The 21,188-nt window shown below is 44.7% G+C and overlaps 1 protein-coding gene across 5 annotated transcripts in view; it reads right to left on the reverse strand.

The window, feature by feature from the left end:
- gramd4a (GRAM domain containing 4a) overlaps positions 1–21,188 on the reverse strand; it is a 35,651-nt gene that overhangs the window by 7,195 nt on the left and 7,268 nt on the right. For 2 of the 5 annotated variants that reach the window (XM_084039358.1, XM_084039360.1), the window contains exons 3-10: positions 16,816–16,936; positions 5,071–5,191; positions 4,103–4,164; positions 2,158–2,293; positions 1,611–1,636; positions 1,358–1,449; positions 553–644; positions 20–68 (exon numbers count right to left, since the gene is read on the reverse strand). In XM_084039358.1, coding sequence (XP_083895484.1) covers positions 20–68; positions 553–644; positions 1,358–1,449; positions 1,611–1,636; positions 2,158–2,293; positions 4,103–4,164; positions 5,071–5,191; positions 16,816–16,936 — 699 coding nt within the window. Of the gene's footprint in view, positions 1–19; positions 69–552; positions 645–1,357; positions 1,450–1,610; positions 1,637–2,157; positions 2,297–4,102; positions 4,165–5,070; positions 5,192–8,473; positions 8,796–16,815; positions 16,937–21,188 lie in introns of those variants that run through there. The other 3 variants (XM_084039357.1, XM_084039359.1, XM_084039361.1) reach the window with 2 other exon arrangements.

Below are 21,188 nucleotides of genomic sequence, written 5' to 3' on the forward strand. Positions count from 1 at the left end.
AAGTGGGAGGTTGACTCACCGTGGGTTCAGAGACCTCAGGCACAATGCTCCACTGGATCCTCCAACCTCTGGAAGATAGAAAGAAGACTCTTCAGCCTCCACACGTCTCCAACATCTTTACAACCTGCATCACTTTTCAGGTGCTCCAGTTTGATAGTCAAACTCTAGATGGATGACTAAACAAAGACTAATATGCACCTAAAATGTAATTGTCCATTATTTTGTCTGTCTACAGTTATGGACACTTGTTTGCTATGTCTATAAGCACGGGCATGTGTCGATGTTTCAATCATCTGTCCTTTATCATCAACATCATCATTTGCTGCAGTACATTCATGTTTGTGTGTGGCTCATACGGTGAAAAGAGGTCAGCGGTGGTGCATCTGTTCATCAATAGAACAGCTGTGGCCTCAGTTAAGTTTAATGAGGTTTTATTACACAAAGCACGACGTAAACCAAAGCTGAATACATAAAAAAAAAATTCAAATCAAGCATGGCACAATGACTTGCTTCTCTAATATCGGCCTATCCACAGAAGAGGAATGTTTTTACCTGGCGATGAGGTAATTTAAGGACAAGCGCAGGATAGCCAGGAAGAGTAACATGGGAATGGCCCAGCCATGCCAAGCAGCATTCATGTAGATCTGCAGGGAAAACACAACATCGAACAGTTTAACATTTAGTTAAGTGATCACTTTACACATCCAAGTCTGGGTAAAGCAAGGAATAAACACGAATACCACAGAGAAATGTGTTGTCAACCCCCAGACAAATAGGAATGATTAATAAAAAGAAAAAAGATTAGACTTTATCCAGACTTTAAAAGGCATTAAACACAACGCCTCGCAGGACTGAAGCCAGAATGAACCCATAATGCAGTTGAGTTGTCATAATTTGAACACTATCAGTTACCAAGCTTCATGCTGTGTGGCATTATGTATGAGAGAAAGACAAATTGATGACAAGATGAACATAAAGATTCCCTTTAATGATGATTTACCGACTAGAAGCATTTCATTTCTGCTATATTGCTGCTGGAAGACTCTATCAGAGCCAGCTTTCAACACAAGAGCAGGATCGTCTACATACGGAGATTGAAGATCGGATTAAATATAATTTAACGTAATCACTAACTGTGGAGATTAATGATGATCTGATTAGACCTCTGCAGTCCAGAACCACTGTAATCTATCACCGTGGAGCAGACATGACTGTATCGTTTCATTTCATGTACGACCAAATGGGTTCATCGGCCAATTTATGGATCTGCCTTCGAGCCGAGAACTTGATCAACATAGCATTAAGTTCAGCATTATAGAGTGATGTGTTAGCAGGTATAAGAAAGGTGCAAACTCACAATGAAGGCAATAGCTGAGGTGTAGACGGAGTGCCAATTGGATAAGGCGGAGAGGTTCCTTAAGAAGTTGGTGACAGGTCTGGCTCCTCGCTCTAAGAAAAGACAGTAGCATGTTTTTCAGTGGGTTTAGGACACTTTAATTCAACATTTAGTGGCTGCTACTTAGTTGCAAACATGAATAGTGTACTGGCAGCAAAGTCAGTATTTCTTTGCTTCTACGGTTGATTTGTTTGTGTGTGTTGTGAGTACTCACTGAGTCGCCTCATATTTTCTGTTAACCTGGATGGGAAACACAAACAGTGACGGTCAGAGCATGCACAGGGCTCTAAACACGTGCACACAAAAGAGAAATCTGCCTCATGCGCTGGAGGAGGTGGCGGCGCGTCGGCCTTCATCAGCCCGGCATGAGTCACTAGCCTTTATAAAAGCAGGAGAGAAAGAGGGGACAGAGAGAGAGATGGATTCGAAAAGGGCCTTCAACTTCTTCCGTCCTCTAAAGCCTGCTCTGAATACATCTCATATAGCAAGGAACATACAGCAAAGAGAGTTCAAAGAGCAGGGAGACGGCCACGGTGCATTAGAAGGACATGTCAGAAGGTACGCACACCAGTATACGATTTCCAAAGTGCAAATCCGAAGTCTAAAAATGCAATAAATAAACAGAAAAACACAATCAAAGACAGCTGTTCTGCTCCCCAGCTGCTGCCTAGCTGTCTGACTAACCCATCTCCTCCAACAAATGCACAAATCGATACCCGAGGACAGACACTCCGTGTTCTGTTCCAAAGCAAGCAACCCACCTTTTAGCACTTAGTGGTTCCTCGGCCTCCACGGTGCTCTCCTCCGGCTGGAAGCGGAAGTCTTCGATGTAAACCCCGAAGCGCTCGTAGAGCCACTTCTGCAGCCGCGAACTCCAGACCTCCTTCTGCTGTTTGTCTGCTAAAGAGGACAAACGGGCGTGAAAAAGGACCGGAGCAAATCTGAGATACGGTCAAGATACTAGTATCATAAGAGCAAGTTTACACATTATACCAGTTGGATCATTCTAACTCGTTATTCCCGATTCTAAAATGTGTGCCTGAGCAAAGAACACGACCCCCAGCAGCTCTGGGGTAACTGGTAATTATACACAAAGTGACTGTGGCTGTAATGAGCAGCTGTCGTGAAGAGCAGCATGTGTGCACGCTGTGTCACTGGATAAATACACACCATTTTAAAAATAATATATAACGTAGTTATGGCAAAATGAAAGCTCTCCTGTTTTTATTTATTTTTTCCCCTGATGACTGTGATGGGAATTTTTCATAGTATAATTAGTAGTTTGCGTAGTTTTAACTCCTACTATTCCATGTGTCATGAGGTGACCTGTATTCTGCACTTATGTCATGTCATGTCTTACATAAGTTGTGAAATGCATCTTGTGACACCAGCACAGCTGGCAAGTCAATATGGATCTATGGACACGGATGAGTGGTTCAAAAACCACATCCTGGACAAAGTTCTCCGTCTAGACAAACAACGGAACAATGCTTCTCTGATGACACATCACAAACATCTGTATAAAAAGCCCTTCTCAAGACTGAAGACTTGGTCAGACTCTTCAGGAGTCTGCCCCTATCTGGCCAGATAGTTAGCTCTGGAGGTGTATGCTTGGACACCCTGTTTGCGAGGGCTTTGACTTATTAGACTTTGTCTGTTTACAGTCCGTCTGTAGCGACTGCTAGCCTGTTTTTGGACTCTTTCTAGAATAAATCACTCAAAGCTCTGTTAGGAGTTGTATTCTTATTTCTCATCAGGTGATCATAAACCGATTTCCACCACAATGACGACAACATTCTGTTTGAAGCCAATTTAATATGTTGTGTACAGATACCAAAGTCTCATTAACCAGAATTTCTCATCATCAACAGTTATACTCACTCTCGCCCTGACCTTTTAGCCCCCGCAACACACACACACACACACACACTAAATCCTGTCTGGAAAAACAGGGACACACACACACCTCCGACACTACTTGGAGCCCACGCTGTCAGCCCTAGATGAAGTGATCTACCATCATAACCCATATTCCAAAATAAGCCACTCTGTCTCTTTCCCTTGCTCCCTTTCTCTTTCAAAAAGCACGCACGCACGCACGTCACTGGGTGGATGGAAGTCTTACCATGACTGTTATTGTCATAGTTGTCATTCAGCCCAAAATATACAAAACACACACATTTCAGAAATACCATCTGACTGCTGCATGAATGAGCTTCCCCTCTTCCCTCAGTGACGTATTTTAAAAACACACACACCCTTATGACTGACACACACACGCACACACACACACACACACACACACTCACACACACACACACTAACAATTAACTTCCCTAGTAGAATAATTTGGATTAATGCAGACAGCTGTTGCTTGCTTGCTCTTGATACAACTAATTGCACACCAGGAAGTGCCGTGTATATTTCTTTTGCTACACACACACACACTGCTACATGTCCTATAATAACCCGCCAACACTTCCGACACACTCCTGTGCTGTTCCTGTGGAGCACTCCACCGCACACAGCCTACATCCCCACCTCCCCTGCACACATGCACGCACACAAGAGTCCTCTTGATTAACTCCCACGCTCGCAAGACGTCAGAGTCTTCCTTCCCAACTCACTACCAGTTAGTCCCCCTGGACTCCCACTCACACACACCCTCTCCCTCCCTCCCTCCCTCCCATCATCCCGAGGGTTTACCTGTTCCGTTGTTTGAGGGCGACTGCTGTTTCCGGGGAGGCTGTGGCGGAGAGTCTTCTAGCCTGGAGAGGAAGATTTGTGGAGTGTTAGTCTCACTTCTCCATTATCAGAGCGGCAGCCCCACTGTGCTGATATTGCATTGGATAAATCAATAGATGACTAACTACTGACACATATGGGGATAGATAGAGAGAGTGAGGAGGAACGCTTTCAGTCTGAATCTGCCTTTATTAAGTCAACGATCTGATGGTGAAGAGGCTCAGGGAACTACCGGTGACTACCTACACACTGGCCAGTAAGCTCTGCTGCCTTGCTCAAAAACACCTGTATAGCAGCCACAGAGAGAGAGCGCCTACTTTTCTCCATTTGGATACTGATGTCCATGGACTGACTGGAGAAAACTACTAGGTCATATTATTCTTAGGTTACCTCTTAAAACAAATCCTCACCTGTCCGACATTCTTGAGTTCATGTTTCTGAGCTGATAATCACTCGGAGAGCAGTGGAGTTTCCCACTGGCAGGCACCGAAGCATCATCTGACCCCATGCAGACCCGTACATGAACACCCCGGGTTTAAGGGGGGCTCGCTCGGTGCCAAGAGGCGCAGGCGTTTCTCGACACCAGCATAGCTACTGTGTCAGTGTGCACTGGGCGACAGGCCGGCGCATGACCCGTTTCTGTTTTTTTCTCACTTTCCATCTCCCTCAAAACACACACACACACACACACACACACTTCCTCATGGATTCCCCGCCCACCAAGCTGCTGAGGCCTCTATTTATAATCAAAAGCTTGGGTAGCACCGAGACTGACACATGCACACCATCCGAATGACCTGTGGTAAACTCTGCTGAGTTGAAATATTACGTGCAGTGTCACCACATCCCTTCATAATTACTTCCCCATCCTCGTCTCCGTCAGCCGCGTCATGCACGTGACTCTGACTCTCTCTTTTTCTGTGCCTTACCTGGTCTTGAGCACATCATTCATCTTCTGCTCCAGGTCTATCCTCTTGCTTCGTTCTCGGTCCAGCTCCTGCCGAAGGGAGTCCACATTGGTCTCTTCCCGCAGCTTCCTCAGCTCCTCCTCTGAAAAACATCAACACTGGAGATCAGCTTCACGAGCCAGAAGAGCTCAACATATGCATTCAGGGTCACGGAAAAGCCATCTCAAGTATGAAATTCAAACTTTATGCAGATACACAACCCACAGAGCACCTAATCTATAGACCCTTTTACAGCCGAGTGTGTTATCATATCACGATGTGAGCTGGAGGCAAAACAAAGAAAAGACTGGAGGCAAACACAACAACCACAGAGAAGTGGGTTAAAGTTACACGTCGAAAATGTCAGCTGCGTTGTCGAGTGCCAGAATCAATATTGCATACATTGGAGATGATAAACAGTGATTCGAGGCTCTAGCGAGCTACAATATTGGCAAAGCTTTTCAGCGATGAAGAGGATTTGTTACTATAAGTTTAGGTTAGCCCGAGCCTTCACGCCTGCTGCACCACAGCAAAAGTACCACAAAAATGGCAGATTAAAAAGAATGCCTCGACTCCATCCATCTCCCTTCACCTTCACCCCACTCTTCCTTCTTGTCAATCAGCTCCGAGCATGAAGCGGTTTCAGGTATCAGGGCTTTCTAACCCCGGGGTGCAACATCAGCGGTGTTTCCTCTCAGCCAATTGTCCCTGACTAAAGGGACACATGAATATTTGAGGAGACGAGGCAATAAAAGCATGCGCACGTGAAGAGGCACAAATGAATATTCCTGCAGAACGAAGCACAAGGCAAAAGCACGGCTTAAACCCTGCTCAAAACACCAAAAGTTTACGCACATATATATTGCAAAACCCAGACCCAGGTCCATTACTCACCACTTTAACCGGAAACACCATCATATTTAGGATCTCTAGGATAATGTGCAGCATGACACCACCATATTGTATTGATGGATGTTTAAGTAGTGCCAGTAAACAGATTATTATCTCTCCAACGTAAAACACAAGCAACATTACCTCAACCTGGAGAACCCTCATTCATCGAAGGGACCAAACTCACAGCGAGGGAAGTGATAACGCAGAAAATGTATATCACCTGGTCCCCCCCTGCCTTTCCCTGAGATCATTTCATCACACAGACAGTAGGGGTTTCACATTACAAGAATTTAGCTGCCAGACTCTCCTTCTCATCACCTAATCTCATATCCAACTCGTCTTTTATCTCTTCCCCTTAGGGCTAATGAAACATTCATTAGCGGCACCTCCTGCAGCTAAAGCATCGGACACAACAACACATGTGCACCTTAGGAAGAAAACATGTACTGGATCTCCAGATCTGATGTTCCTTTTTTAAAGTCAAGTCTACAAGTCCTTTCCTCTCGGACGGCTCAGTTTTCCTCACCCCCCTATTTGCTCACAGAAGAATGTGTTTATGGTACGGTATTTATGTAAACAAGACAGAGAGAGTGGGTGTGTAATAATAAGCGAGAGGCCGGCCAAAGGTTGCTGAGCAGCTTAGCGCTGGCTGGGCTGCCCTGTGCCAGGATATTCACTGTCATCTGTAAACCTCTTAGACAAATGCCTTGCAGCAGCAGCGAGGCACCCTGGGTGGTGTAGGCTGAACCAGATCAGATGTTGACGCTGTACTGAACGTGGCGCTTAACAGCAATAATACTGTCATTTACTAAATATTTTTTCCTTTCCGTTATCAACCATCAATTGCCCGAGGTATTTAACCCCAATATTGACTTGTCTTTTACTTCTGTTTTGGTCTCCACCACCTCCTGAGTCAAGTCTCTGACTCTTCAGCGACTAAACCCTCCACTAATTTCAACAGCTGACTTCCATTTGCAGCTGTGGGTCTATCAAACACAGCTGCCTCTGCACATGGCAACAAGGTTGATGAGAGTGGCAACACTGAGGCCATGAAACCAAGCTAAGCAGAAAAAGATGCTAAATCTGAAGGTAACTGCAGAGTCTGTTGATTGAGTCTCTGTGGGTCCAAAACGCAGCATTATTATAACTGCTTCAAATTTAAGAATAATACCTAAAATTACCACATTTGTGATGTAATGTCAATTTGTGATTTACAGTAACTGTATTTGAACAGAAAACGATCGTGAACACTACATTTCCTACACTCACATGCCACCGTCACTCATTTGCAGGAGTCCATACCTTAAAGCCCGTCGATCCGGTTCACCTTTAACCTCACCACAGGCACTCCCTTCCTCCTCCCCTCAACACAATTTCCTGGCCCCATAATATGCTCTACCCCTTCGCTCCACCTTGTGCAATTATGTTTATGTATACACATCTCAAGAACTCCTTTGGCCTTTCTCCACCCTTTTCCTCTTCGAGGTTTCCTTCCTCCCATCCGGACCAAATCCCCCCCTCCAACACCGGAAACCGAGGTGCCTCATTCCGAGACACAAAGGGGGCCACAAGTGTGCGATACAGTGGGACGCGATATATTATATTTGTCAGACAGAGACAGATAGAGTACAATCGTTTTCCTGTTCCGCAGAGTCCCTCTACATCAGATAGCGTATTAATAATACTGTCAACACACCAGCTCTGCTTCTAAAATTGGATTGCCGTCATCTATATATAAATCTTCATCCTGGGTTACCATATCACAGGGTCTCCTTGGCCATTATGAAGGATGGTAACTAGGCCATTTATCTGTAACAGACACAGGATTAGCTAAATGTCATGCCAGGAGATGTCCCTTTTAATAGCGATGACCTTCTCTCCCATGCAGGGTTTCCATGAAACTGTAATGTTGGAGAAGAAAATGCTAAAAAACATACATTTGATTAGAGAGAGTTACGGACATGATTATCTGCCAATCAAGGTTGGAAAGCAGCAGAAAATGTTCGTCATGTGGAAGGCAGTTAAATAAGATGTGACGAGACCGAAGCATGTTTGGTTTTGGGAATAAAGTATATTCATTTACAGATAAGGTTCAAGTCAGAAGATGAAGGTGACAAAATATATGACAGGGGATTTTTGTTGTTTACATTTTAACATCGCCATGGGTTGAAATAAAGTCTGCATACATCTCAACAAAATGGAATAATAAAACTTACAGAGCCTGTACTTGACCATCTTATTAGAATGCTATGAGTTTGGGGTTTACTTGCACAGGTTTAAGGTGTAATTAATTAGTTAATTATTAATCTAATAAGATAGAGGTTATCTAGCAAACAAAGACTAATATCGTGAGGTTTATGAACTGACACAAGTTTATGTTGACTGATATTACAATCAACACAGTGGTCATCAAATACCTTAGTTCACTGTACCACCTCTGTTTGCTCTAATTGATCTTTAACCCATAAATGACTGAAGCTGACAAACTTACTGAGGTTGAGGTTACTTTTGTGGCTTTTGATCTTATCGACAGCTCCGCTGTAAAGCAGCTCAAAGCTGTCGACGGTGAAGTCCTCCATTTTGCAAAAAGCCATCCGCCTCTGCAGTCGGCCGGTCCCTGGGACGCTAGCGCAGGAACGGGACGGCAGAGCGGCCGCCTTGGGTCTGTCTTCAGATTGAGCCATGGCTCCTGGTCCGGTCCAGCTCGTTAAGCACCTTCTGCCATCTAATGACCTCGAACCTCCTCAAAACTCATCACACCTGGTAAGTTGGGTATATGCTCCGTGCTCACATGTCCGATCCGTGAAGGGAGAGGTCAAGGAGATGGTGCTAATCGGTCACCAGCAACACTGTTCTGAAAGGCCTCGGCAGGCTGAGGGATGGTCAGGGATCGGAGCTGGTCTGAGCGTGTTAGGCAATCGGTAAAAAGAGAAGGAGGGCAGCTGAGGTAGGGAGAGGTGGGGCTCTGCTGGGTGGCCAGCAGGCTAAGAGGGCCTGGAATCTGAGATTTCTGAGCACACCGGAGCCGTCAGACACACACACATTATGCATGTTCATGTGTCAGCGTGGCTTTATTAGAGTGGTGGTGCCCACATGTGTGGCCATGCGTCGTGTGTTTTTGTTCGGTTCATATTTGTGTGCAGGTGTGTGTGTGTGTGTGTGTGTGTGTGTGTGTGTGTGTGTGTGTGTGTGTGTGTGTGTGTGTGTGTGTGTGTGTGTGTGGAGATACGCGTGAGTGTGCATGAGTACTGTAAACACGCCAGCAAAGGGAATCGCTTTTCATCTAAGCAGGCAAAGTTTTTAAGTCCTCAAAGGAAAAGTACTGTGTGAGTTGTTCAATCCAGGCCAGAGACAATGGCTCCTTTCAGTAAAGGAAGGTGGGGGTACGGGGGGGGGGGGGGTTCAGTGAGGGAGTGAGGGAGAGAGCGAGAGAGAGAGACGGCTGTTTCGCATTGGCCTCTCATTGTTCCTATTCTTTACAGTGTTTGCCACAACACTGGTTGACTTGAGCAGAAAGGAAGGTTGAGCGTTGTGGCCTCCAGCCGATGTGCAGACGCAAACACAACCATTCAAGACACTGACTGAGGAAAAGGAGCAAGAAAACGGTATAAAAGTCAAGTCTGGCAAGTGGAGAGTTTGAGAATATGTAAATAGCAATATGGATACACAATTTATCCTAGTAATAACATCATGTTTATAATTGTGACACATGTTCTTTCAGTTTTTAATGTAAGTGTTAAATTAGCAAATATTAGGCCTGTATGAGGTTTTTTTCTTTCATATTTTTCCATTTTGTTTAGTATTATACTGTAGTTCAGGTTGTACTCGAGATAAGTATTCTATTTAGTTTCGTTTCCTTTTAAAACCATCTTTCCTCCCTGTGGTCTCCTTCTCGCCTGGCTCCGATATCTCTAGATGGTTTCACTGTAACATCAAAACAACGCTCACTTTCCTGTGACGTACAGTCTGACAGGAAATGTCTCAGGAGGGGTTCGACTGCTGGTCTATGTTACTATGCATGTTTGTGTGAAATGCTGAAATATTTATGTCCGGGGGGAGAGAGACATCCAATAAATAATCTCCATAAACAATGTTCCATAATCCAATTTGCTGTCAGCAGGGAGGATAGCGTGTGCGTGTTTGGAGAACGGTAATGAGATAATAGATTTCATTGCACGAGAGATATCTGGTCAAGACTGCAGCCTCCTCCAGCAAGAAAACACATGACATAAACAGTTCACTGCAATTCTGCAAAGATATTACAAGCCTTATATTTCCTCTTCATGTCATTAAGCACACAGATTCAAGGTCTCGCTTGAACACACAGACAGAAAAACACACAATATTTCACGGTCAAATGACTGGGAACGCACCGTCTTTGCACACATGGCCACCAGTTGCATGCACGCTCAGCAAAACTCACGAGGGTGCGACTAAATGAAAATGTAACAACGGGGAAATCGCCTACAGTAGAGTGAGGGGAAACTAAGATATCTGCACCGACTGTGCTCAGACAGCGAGGACACATAAATTACAGGTCCATTAAACATGACATTCTCTTTTTCCAATTACAGAAACATCTGCGCTGTCACGACCCGTTCTGTCTCAAAGGCTTAATTTCCTGTACAGAGCTCACCTATGGCCGAAAGGACCGTCTTTGAGCGGGCGCCGAGCGAGCTGTATTCATTATCATGCAGCATGTCTTGTAGCCGTCTTTGTAGGAGAATTAATCACCATCAGTGTACAAGTAAGACACAGAATACTCAATCACTGGCATAATCATTATAAAAAAATATGAGACTTTTCAATTACTTCCATTTCTCCGCTGTACACCGACTCTCCAGATAATAAAACAGGCACACAATATGCCCATCAATTACTTAAATCCATGTTTTGTGTATTTTACTTTTCTCAATAAGCTGTCAAGCAGTTAACTTGTTCCGTTTTGTCTACAAAGACAACCTGTAGAGTGTTGCAGGAATGAGTGCAAAAAAGCCTGAAATGAGTTGCACTTCCGATTCAGTCAGTTTGGTTAGATGGCTGATATAAGATCTGTGGTTAACACAAGCTGAGAGGTTTTAACCCTTTGTTCTACCATAGAAAATAAGTTAATAAAGTTGGCTTAATGAAGATTATCTGGCTGAACAAAACATGTGATCGCTTATTTTCTGCAAATATCCAAAATTTTATGGAAAATCCCATTAGCAGCAAGACATATCAAATAAAGAACCTTCCAGAGATTAATAGCCGGCTCAGTGTCGTGGCTTGCTGTCAGCTGACCGTTGAAGGGATCTGAGCCATTAATATTAGTAGCAACACCTGTGCTTGTCCTGCTACGCCTAACTATGCGAAACGAGGCTATGAAGGGAATTACTTGACATTTGTAAACTCAGTCAACTAATAATGATGCTCAGGTGCAACAAAACGTACAGAATTGGATCAGATCAACTATAGTCTGCACTCAGAGAGGTCTTATGGGGTGGCTTAAATGAAAAAACCCAGATATCGGCGAGTACCAGATGGCACGGCGAACACCACGTTGCATCACAATCCATGATGGTTGTGCTGCTGCCGCATTGTGCATGTCTGTGTGTGGCCTTTATGCGGTGCCCCCTCTGCCCAGTGTGAAGTAGGGCAGCAGCTAGGACACCGTATTGATCAGCAAGTCCCTGTAGTGCACAAAGCCTGGCCTGTTCCCCCACAGTGACCTTCAGTGCATGACCTCAAACAGGACAGCCTCTCTCTCTCTCCCACTCTCTTCATCTCTCTCTCACTCACACACAGACACACCCTCACATCTAGCTCTCTCAAATGCGATGGAACTAGCAGTCAAACCATTACACCCAAAGACAGCAGGACCTGTCGACAGAAAAACAAATCTGGGTACTCCATAGCCACAGTAGGCAAAAGGAAAAACCACACAGGAGGACACAAGGGCAGAGAGAGACATTTGGAGGTAGGAGTGAAAAGGGAATACAAATAAAAGCAAAAGAGAACTTAAGCTTAGCACATATAATTACTTCAGGTTATTTCCACTGGCACTACCCTTTGCTGTTCTATCAGCAGTAGGCGGATCGGTTTAGCTCAGCTCTGTCACCCACGGGACATGTTCCAGTCGATATATCCCTCTGTTTTTACATCCATTACTACAATAATCACAGAACTATCAGAGGGTGATCACTCAGGGAAACCGCGTTCTCTCGATTGTAAAGGCCGTGCTGTTTGTAAGATCGGAGGAACACAAAAATTCACACGGAAACATCCATCCATATATTCTCCGACGGTGTTAGTTTTAGACACGCACACTAGGAGCGCAGTTTCATGCAAAAAACACCTGCATAATTTATATTTCCATTATAGTTAGTGTCTTCTGTGGTTGCTGTAATAAATCTGCAGAAAAGCACCATGATAGCAGTTTGACCATAATGAAGGAATGGTTGACCAGCTAATGATCGGATCATTATTGAGAACTGAGTGGATTTAGAAATGTTCCTTAGCTTTGGACTTTCAGAAATAAAAATAAAATGATGCTTGTGAAATACTGAAATTCTGCCTATTATAATAACGCGGTTAAAAGCAGGCAGAACAGAATCATTCCCGTTACTGCAGATAATCCACAGGCCTCACTGCAGGCTGTGTATCAGGAGCTGCAGTTATGTCTAGATCTGTGGATTATCCTGCACGTGTAACCACAACAATGTGTCTGAAACACAGTGTTATGTTGTTAAAAATGTATTTAATAAATGCTTTGCACAACAAAAGGCTGACCCAAATGCTTCAAAGCTTCAACTGTTGCTATGGTAATAGGAGGTCCACATGGTATTCGGAAGGATTTTTTTTACAGGTGCTATCACTAATTTATATGATGTGATGGGATGATCTCAAAACCTAAACTATCTCCATAATATGATGTTTTTTGTGTTTGTTTTATTTGAGTGAACCACCTCTATCACTGGAATTACTCAACCTTCCCTACACAGACGGACTTAAGAGACAACTTCACTTGATCAAGGTAGGATGAGATGAATACACATTTATTCATTATTAAATGATTGAGAGCACGATGCCGGTCCCTCTAACTAATCTGATTCATGCATGCACGCAAACATAAAAAAGGAGAGAGAGAGAAAAGAAGGAGGAGAATAGATGAAATTAAGGAAATAGGACCTGGAAAGAAAGAGAAAGAAAGAAGAAAAGTGAAGGAAACACAGCCATAATACAGCTAAAGTCCGTGTGTGTGTGAGCCTCCTTTTATGTGATCTTGCGTTCGGAAACATGGTTACAAATTAACCAATTAAGTACCCCAAGAATAGCACTGGTCAGTCACAACGAAGGCTAAGGGAAAAGGCATTCACACACACACACACACACACACACACACACACACACACACACACACACACACACACACACACACACACACACACACACACACACACACACACACACACACACACACACACACACACACACACACACACACACACACACACACACACACACACACACACACACACACACACACACACACACACACACACACACACACACACACACACACACACACACACACACACACACACACACACACACACACACCATCTGGAATGGAAACTCATGCCTCCTGTGAAGGCAGGAGACAATATTGTTAAGCAGTGTGTTTGTTTTAGCATACAGCGTGGGCTCCCGGCTTTATTTTAAGCAGCAGTGAGGGAAACGCGTCAGCGAGAGGGAGAGAATACGCCTAAGCTCAGAAAGGGATCCAAGAAGCCTAAATGAGTTTTCGAGGGTTGAATGCTGACGCATAATTAGAGGAAAAGGCACAAACCAACACATACTTCAAGGACTGGAAGGAGTCTTTCCTAGTTTGGCTCAGAGTTGCTTTAGTGGCATTTTAGCCCTTTTAACTTTAGGAAAGTGTGTTAAAAGGAGGCCAAAATATGGTCCTAATTGGTATCAAGCAGAGGGTCTCGTCTAGAGAAGCTTCAACTAACTAAGATGTGCTGGCTGTTGATGACAATGGTAACCTTTCAATTATGGGATTGTCTTATATGAACTATGAGTGATTGGCTGCAAATCATTCCTTTCAATATCGATCTAATCCTTTTATTAATCATCTCAATGCATTTGCTTTCAGTCAATACCTCTCTGTATAATAGGTTTCATTATAAGTTATGTTGTTCTCCTCCTATATCACCCATGCTCCAGAAAAAGCCCTTTCACAACATATAAACCCTCCCACAATTAAATCGTTTGTCGCCCCCACTAATCCGATTAGCTCCAACCAGAGATGAACTGTATATAAGCATATAAACCAGTGTTCTCGACACGTAACAGAATATGAACGCACACTCGCGAGGGTCGTCCTATAGCGGGCTTTACTGTGAGGCGACACACACACACCCCCAGCAGTCCATTGTTCAGCAAGTACATAAAGCGCAGGAGAGCGCAAAGGAAAATAGTAGAAATAGAATACACAATAACTAGAGGACGGGGCAGGGAGCTCAGGATTCCATTAGGTGCTAATGGATTGTCACGCTTCAGTGTTCCCCACAGTATGATTACAGCGGCCGGAGATGGGACGAGGGGTCGGGAGGCACGGGAGAAATGGATAACCAGACAGCGAGAGGGGAAGGCAGAGGCAGCAGACTGCTACGAGAGAAAAAACACAAAGCACTAGAGTGTAATGTCACTAAAATAACCCCAAATGTAGTGCTACACCACGGGGCAACATGCATGAAGGTTCCTCCCTTTACGCCATCTTAGGTAGAGCATTGAACACATCTCTGTACTCCTTGAGCTGACACTCTCACAGCTGTTGTAGCTGCTCGGGTGTTTTATGTGCAAGCATGTGGGTTTGTCGGAGCTCCGTATAATCTCACACACAACGTCGCTCGGCTGTGTGACGGGAAAAGCATGAAGTGAGAGCATGATGAAAGAAGAGAAGGGGATAAATGAGAGAGAGAGGGGGGGAGGCAGAATGTGAAAGAGCAGCTCAGCGGGATGGAGAGGAAAAAGGCAAAAAAAAGGAAGCTCCAGGAGGAGGGGAGGAGGAGTAAGAAAGGGAAGAGCAAACAGGAAGGTCCATGAAGGAGGAGCTCATACAGCTAGCATCCTGATGGTGATGGTGTGACAATGAATCCAGCTCTTTTAGTTCAGGCACAGGCATTAGGAGGGAGGACATGGCCCGAGGTATTCTCTTTCACACTCCATCTCCCTGTCTCTCACTCTCCCTCTAATAGCAGTGTGTGGGGGGGGGGGGGGGGGGCTTTGCAGTACATTACATGCCACGGGACTGTACAGGACAACCAGTACCCTCATCGGATACACCAGGTTAGAGAAGGTTGCAAATGTGTGCGAGTTGAGTGGGTGGTCTCATCATCGTCATAGAGGTAGTTTCACATCACAATGCCTCCCCTCTTTCTCCCTGCCGTCACCCATTCCCTCCCCCCCCGGGGACTATACAGAAAACAGACAAACAGTATATCCTACTGCAAGGAATGACTATTTTTAACTACACTGGAAGCGAAACAGACCATTTTCCTGTTGGTATTTGGAGTCCACTATGTTTGTCGGCTCGTTTTTTAAAGGTGCTGGGCTGGTAATGTATATGCATGTTCTCCTGAGAACAGCTTCTGTTACAGCAGACGACAGACGTTGTTTTATGATGTGGCCAGCAGCTTGACAATAACCCTTAAATCCCTGTGGACACTACTGCATAAGCAACAAATGAATGAATGAACGGATGAATAGGAAGCCGTGTAGGCTAACTGAGGATGCTTCAGCTCGTGTCGCATGGTAAATTGATTAACGTTAGCTCAGCAGATGCTCGCTTCCATTATGCTTTGCGTGTAATTTCAAACGCACGGTTGGCAAAACAGGATGTTATTGTTCTTACTGCCCATTCTAAAAATCAGATTAAATGGTTATCTTCAGTCAACTTTGTGCTCCGATTTGCTCATCAACCTCTGAAGTCGTCTGTGAAACTGGAGGAGAAGTTTATTCACAGAGAGCCGGCTGCTGAGCTCTCCTTAGATAGAATATCACTGACATGTCATGTTGCACACAGGCACAAGACCGACCTGCTGCCACACTGTGAAACCACAGAGCAGGCTGATATCACAAGATGCTTAGGGGTTTAACACACAGGATCTTCTGTAAAGGACACGTTACACTTTCCCCCACAAAGAGATCAACAAGAAATGCATTGAACCTCTGTAGCAACAGGAGCTAGAAGTCATGAAAAGTACATCCCTCTCAAAGAAAACACGACGACTAGGAGCCAGTTTATTGTGATGAGCCACCAGTAAGCACCAGCATGGGGGTGTTGAGGTCGAGGTATTCATTTCAGCTACAGCAGAGTTTAACCAGAGCCTCTAATCAAATAGAGGACGCTTCCTGCTACGGTCACCTTTTAGCGTACAATCAGAAGCTGTAGGAAAGGCACGGTAGAAAGAGGCAATATCTCCACAACAAAAAGGCACGACTGCAAGACAGTTTTCCCCTCAAATTTTCTCTCGATGCTGCAGACAATCTCACCACCCACATATCTATAACCGTGAGCTGAATGCCACAAAATACAGGGCTTTTCTCTGGGAACTGACAAGAGGGACTCTGGGTAATCTAGGAAATCTCTTTTTATATACACACACAGCTATTTTTCCAAATACTTGTGTCTATTCTCTACATTTTTAAACTATGTTTGTGTGATAACTCTTAAAAAAATCTATTCAATCGCTGCAATCTGAGTGAATATCCCCAAAAGAAGACCAGAACGTGTGTGAAACTGTCATCTGGTCCCAACCCGCCGTTGTGATGTGCATGTATACTCACGTAGGAAATGTTTCTCCAATAAGGCAATTTCCAGGTGACCTTTGACTTCGTTGAGTCGGTCCAACTCCGACCTCTGAAAGTCCTGGATGGCCACAGCCATGGTGGGGGACCCCGAACCTGCCTGTGTACGCACACACACACATACACACACACACACCCACACGGACATTTGCATTCCCAAACAAAGACAACAAAAGAAAGAGAGATTTGGTTTTAGATTTACTTGACAGCAAGATACATGCAAGAAGAGAGCACAAGCAGGGAAATCCCATACGATACAGATGAGCACGTCGTCATGACTCACGCGAACGCTTCCCCTCCCGGTTTAAGTCCAGCTGGAGTGAGCTAGGACGGCGAATAAGAGGAGAATCCCCCCTCTACAGCAACGCCGATGACTCACACGCCCGTATGACTAGGCGCTTTAACACCGACACACAAAACTAGCATCACAACCTGTGTGCAGGTGGTCCGGGTGAATGGGAATGACTGAGAGGTGATGGCTGTGTGAGAGAGGAGAGGAATGAGGGGGAAAAAAGGGGTGAGGAAAGGAGAGAGCGAGAGGAGGGGAGGGATGGCTGTGCTAGCGGATGATGAGCACTGCAGGAAGAGAAAAAGCTGCTCGACTACAGCGAGGGTCCTTTAAAAGACTCCTGCCAGACGAACACACACACAAACACACACAGACACACACGCTGCTGCAGCTTTTTCCCGACAGCAACCAGGATGGTTTGTGCGCCTGCATAGACACACCGCAATGTCTTTAGCTGATGTGCTCTCTGCAACGATAAAACATGCAGGAGGGAGGGAGGGAGGGAGGGAGAGATGGCACGAACCTAACACTGACCTGAAAAAAAATGTGCTTTGGAGGAGAGCCAGCACCTAACAAGATAAGCGAGCGGGGAGACATGGAGTCAGAGATGGAGAGTGTCCCTAAATAAAGAAAACAAACGGAAGCCTCTCCTAGAAGTGTGTCATGGAGAAGAGAAGGGATGCAGACTGAAGGTCACAAAGAGAAAGAGAATGGAGGTGTGAGGATCAACCGGAGAGGAAGAGGAAGGGGCGGGGAGGTTAAGTCCAAAGATGGTACATAACACAAGCGCACCTCCGTGCCGTTAACTCTCAGTCAGAACCTTCTGGTTGTCAAAAGTAGGTCAAGCCCTGACGTCACGCTGGACGATTATCGGCTGATTAATTATTGTGTTCCCCCTCTCGCTCGTTCATGTGCGTGGCTGAAGTGAGCGGAGGAATCTCACCGTGTCCCGCCGGAAAACTCTCTTTTATCCTTTTGAAACATTTCATTGCAGTTAAAGTATTAACGCTGTGATATTCATGGCTTCACACCGTTTTGGAGGTGGACGGATTCTAAATGTAACACTAATCTATGTCTGTCTGGTATAAAACACAGGTGAACAGGTGACAACGCGTACGTTCATTGTATTATGAATCTAAATTACAAATAAGCTGCAATCAAATACTGAGTGTTACTCATTCTTGCCTTTTACCGTCATGAAGTCAGAAACATTTCACTGAAAACACTTTCAGAGGCATCCAGATACTTATTAGCATCCAACACAATATTGGCCACGATAATGATCCTCACATGTCCACGATAATTAACAATTCAATATTAAAACACCCATAAAGAATGTTGCGCTTTGTTCAATCTCTCTCTTTCTCTGCCCCACAATCAACCCTCAATCATGGAGGTGCAAAATATCCATGTTGTCTCCAGTCCAGAGATATTTATATCTACGTGCATCTGTCTCTTCAGCTTTTTTTTTTGGTATGATCATTTCGTACATCGTTGCTTTTCTTAAAGCAATATCATCAGTCGGGGAATTTCCATAATCGCCCAACCCTCCACACCATTATAACAAGTAGATTAGACCACTTGCTCTCTGGCATCAGCAGAAAAGTCCCTCTGCTGCCTCCAGCTCAGTCAAAACTCTGCTGCTAGGAAACACACTTCAGAGAAGGCGGCTTCCCAACACTGGCTTCCTGTTGCTTTTTGAATTGATTTTAAGGTAGTGATTAAGTACAAAGTCCTGGGAGGCCTCGCCCCGAGTTATCCATCAGATCTCTTATTGCCCTTTATCCCTTTCTACGCCCTGTTTTTATTGGAAAGGACTTTGTAACAGTGTTTTTTTATTATTATTTTTTAATAAAAAGCCTACATTAATTACTCTTTTTGACACTTCTCAAGTCCAGACTACATCTAACCTGAATTTCATCAATCATTCAGTGAAGAATCTCCTGACTGGATAAATATGGGATGCGCTGTGATCCAGACTTCAACTCACAACTCAGCATTTCCACCTCTCCACTAGCTATGAAGCCAGACATTCTTCCTCTCTCTGCACTCAGCTTCTAGAAGGACACTGTCCACGGTCTGTACAGAACTGACACAGAAATATCTGGTTCATCCTGGAGAACATCTCCAGGGATCTCACACACTTTTAAATACTCTTTTCTTCTACATTGTGAGAAGGTGCACTCAACAGGAGAAAAGGGAAAAAAAAGAGGGTGTGATTTCAAGGCTTTGTTCTGCTCATAAACAGAGACTGTGGCGGGTAATTCACATTTTATTAGATGTGTGGGTGTAAAGATGTCCAGGTAACATAGCCTGTAGCAGCTGAGGCCACAAAGTAAAGAACTCAGTGGGATTGTTGAGCTAGCTGTAATGATAAATCCTCTGCTGGTGGTTATACCCTTCTCAGAAGACGTTATTATCCGAACTGCCTGTCCTAATTTCACTTTTACTTTTCTTTTCCCGACACCCAGCCTGGTTTTCTGTAAACCCAAAACACACTGTTTTGTATGTGTTTTGTATGCTGAGATCAGAGGGGCATCTCCTACCACAGCACAATAATTAGGACTACCACAGTGATTCAGACAGCAGTCTTCTTGGTTACAGACAACCACATTCCTCCACAGCAGCATCAGCTGCCAGCATGGATCCTCAGTGCTATACAGCTAGATGGCAAAACCCCACACCTCCTGCAATTTTGGCTGGATTGAAGTCAAAACCATGAAAAACAACTGCGGTTGGACTTCAGCTTACATTTCAATGGAGAGATTACTAGTCAGAACAATGGACTGTTTTTGTTTTTCCTATATAGATTTAGTTTTTTACCCTTTATGAAACTGAAAGGGATAAGACACTTGATCTGAATTCCTGAGGATATGATTACAGGCTCAAGCATTCGTGACCCATCAGTGAGAGTGCTGACTTCTGCATGGAGGAGAGATGTTCAGCACGGGTGGCTGGTTAAGTGGCTCCTCCTCTTCATATTAAATACATGATATTGTGGCTTTGACAGACTTTTACATTTAAAATGCAAATGCATCTAATCACATTTGCTTAGGATTGTAAATAGGCTGAACAGTCAACATTGTTATTTATCTAGAACACCTCACACACCATACAAAATAAAAGCCCCTCCCTGCCTCTCCACACCTACAACCTCCAGCCTGTCACCAGGGAGAAGCGTGAGAACACAGGGGGAAGTACATGTGAGACGTGCCGTTCTATTTGCATTACAAATATTGCAGCAAGTTTTGAAAAGTATAGACACACTGCCCTTATCACTGTGACATGATAAGGAATGCAGGGGTGAACATTTCTATTTCCTAGTACATTATCTTAGTGATTATTTCATCCTATACAAGCTCTTTCTACCCTGTCCTATTTTTTCACTGTGTACTTTAGATGTAATATAGAGAACAAATAAGATAACACACTAAGTATGACAAAAGCAGTGAGGAAGCCACCAGGTCTAGCAGGAAAAGAAAGGAGAAGCCAATGAGGTCGCATGCAGTCGTCCGAACACCATCTGCCCAGTGACACGCTGCCTACTTAGTATGGATGACACGGGCTGGGTTGTCAAAAAGTCCCGGTGCATGTAGCCCAAGGGCATACTCTGTCTTCCTTTGAAGATGTGACGTAATGAAGGTGAGGTTTAGAGGCACGTTATCATGTGATCTGCTCCTGGAGGGTGTCTGGCTGGGCTCCAATGTGCCAGTGGGGAGCTATAAAGGGCACTATGCGGGGAAGGTTTCCACCAGGCAGTGGCAGCTTTTACATATTGAATGCAACAGTATGCTGTGTGTGTGTGTGTGTGTGTGTGTGTGTGTGTGTGTGTGTGTGTGTGTGTGTGTGTGTGTGTGTGTGTGTGTGTGTGTGTGTGTCCATCAGCCCCAGCAGGGGCGGGAGCTATTTTCTATTTTGGGGCTACCGAGTGTGACTCATCAGTGCCATGATGTGGGCGATGGCATCCCAATGGGCTGGTGCTCCCGCAGGCAAACATCAGCACACACACACAAACATCAGCACACACACAAACACCAGCTCACACACAAACACCAGCTCACAC

Source organism: Eutrigla gurnardus, assembly GCF_963514095.1.
Source record: "Eutrigla gurnardus genome assembly, chromosome: 21".
Classification (NCBI taxonomy): Eukaryota; Metazoa; Chordata; class Actinopteri; order Perciformes; family Triglidae; genus Eutrigla; species Eutrigla gurnardus.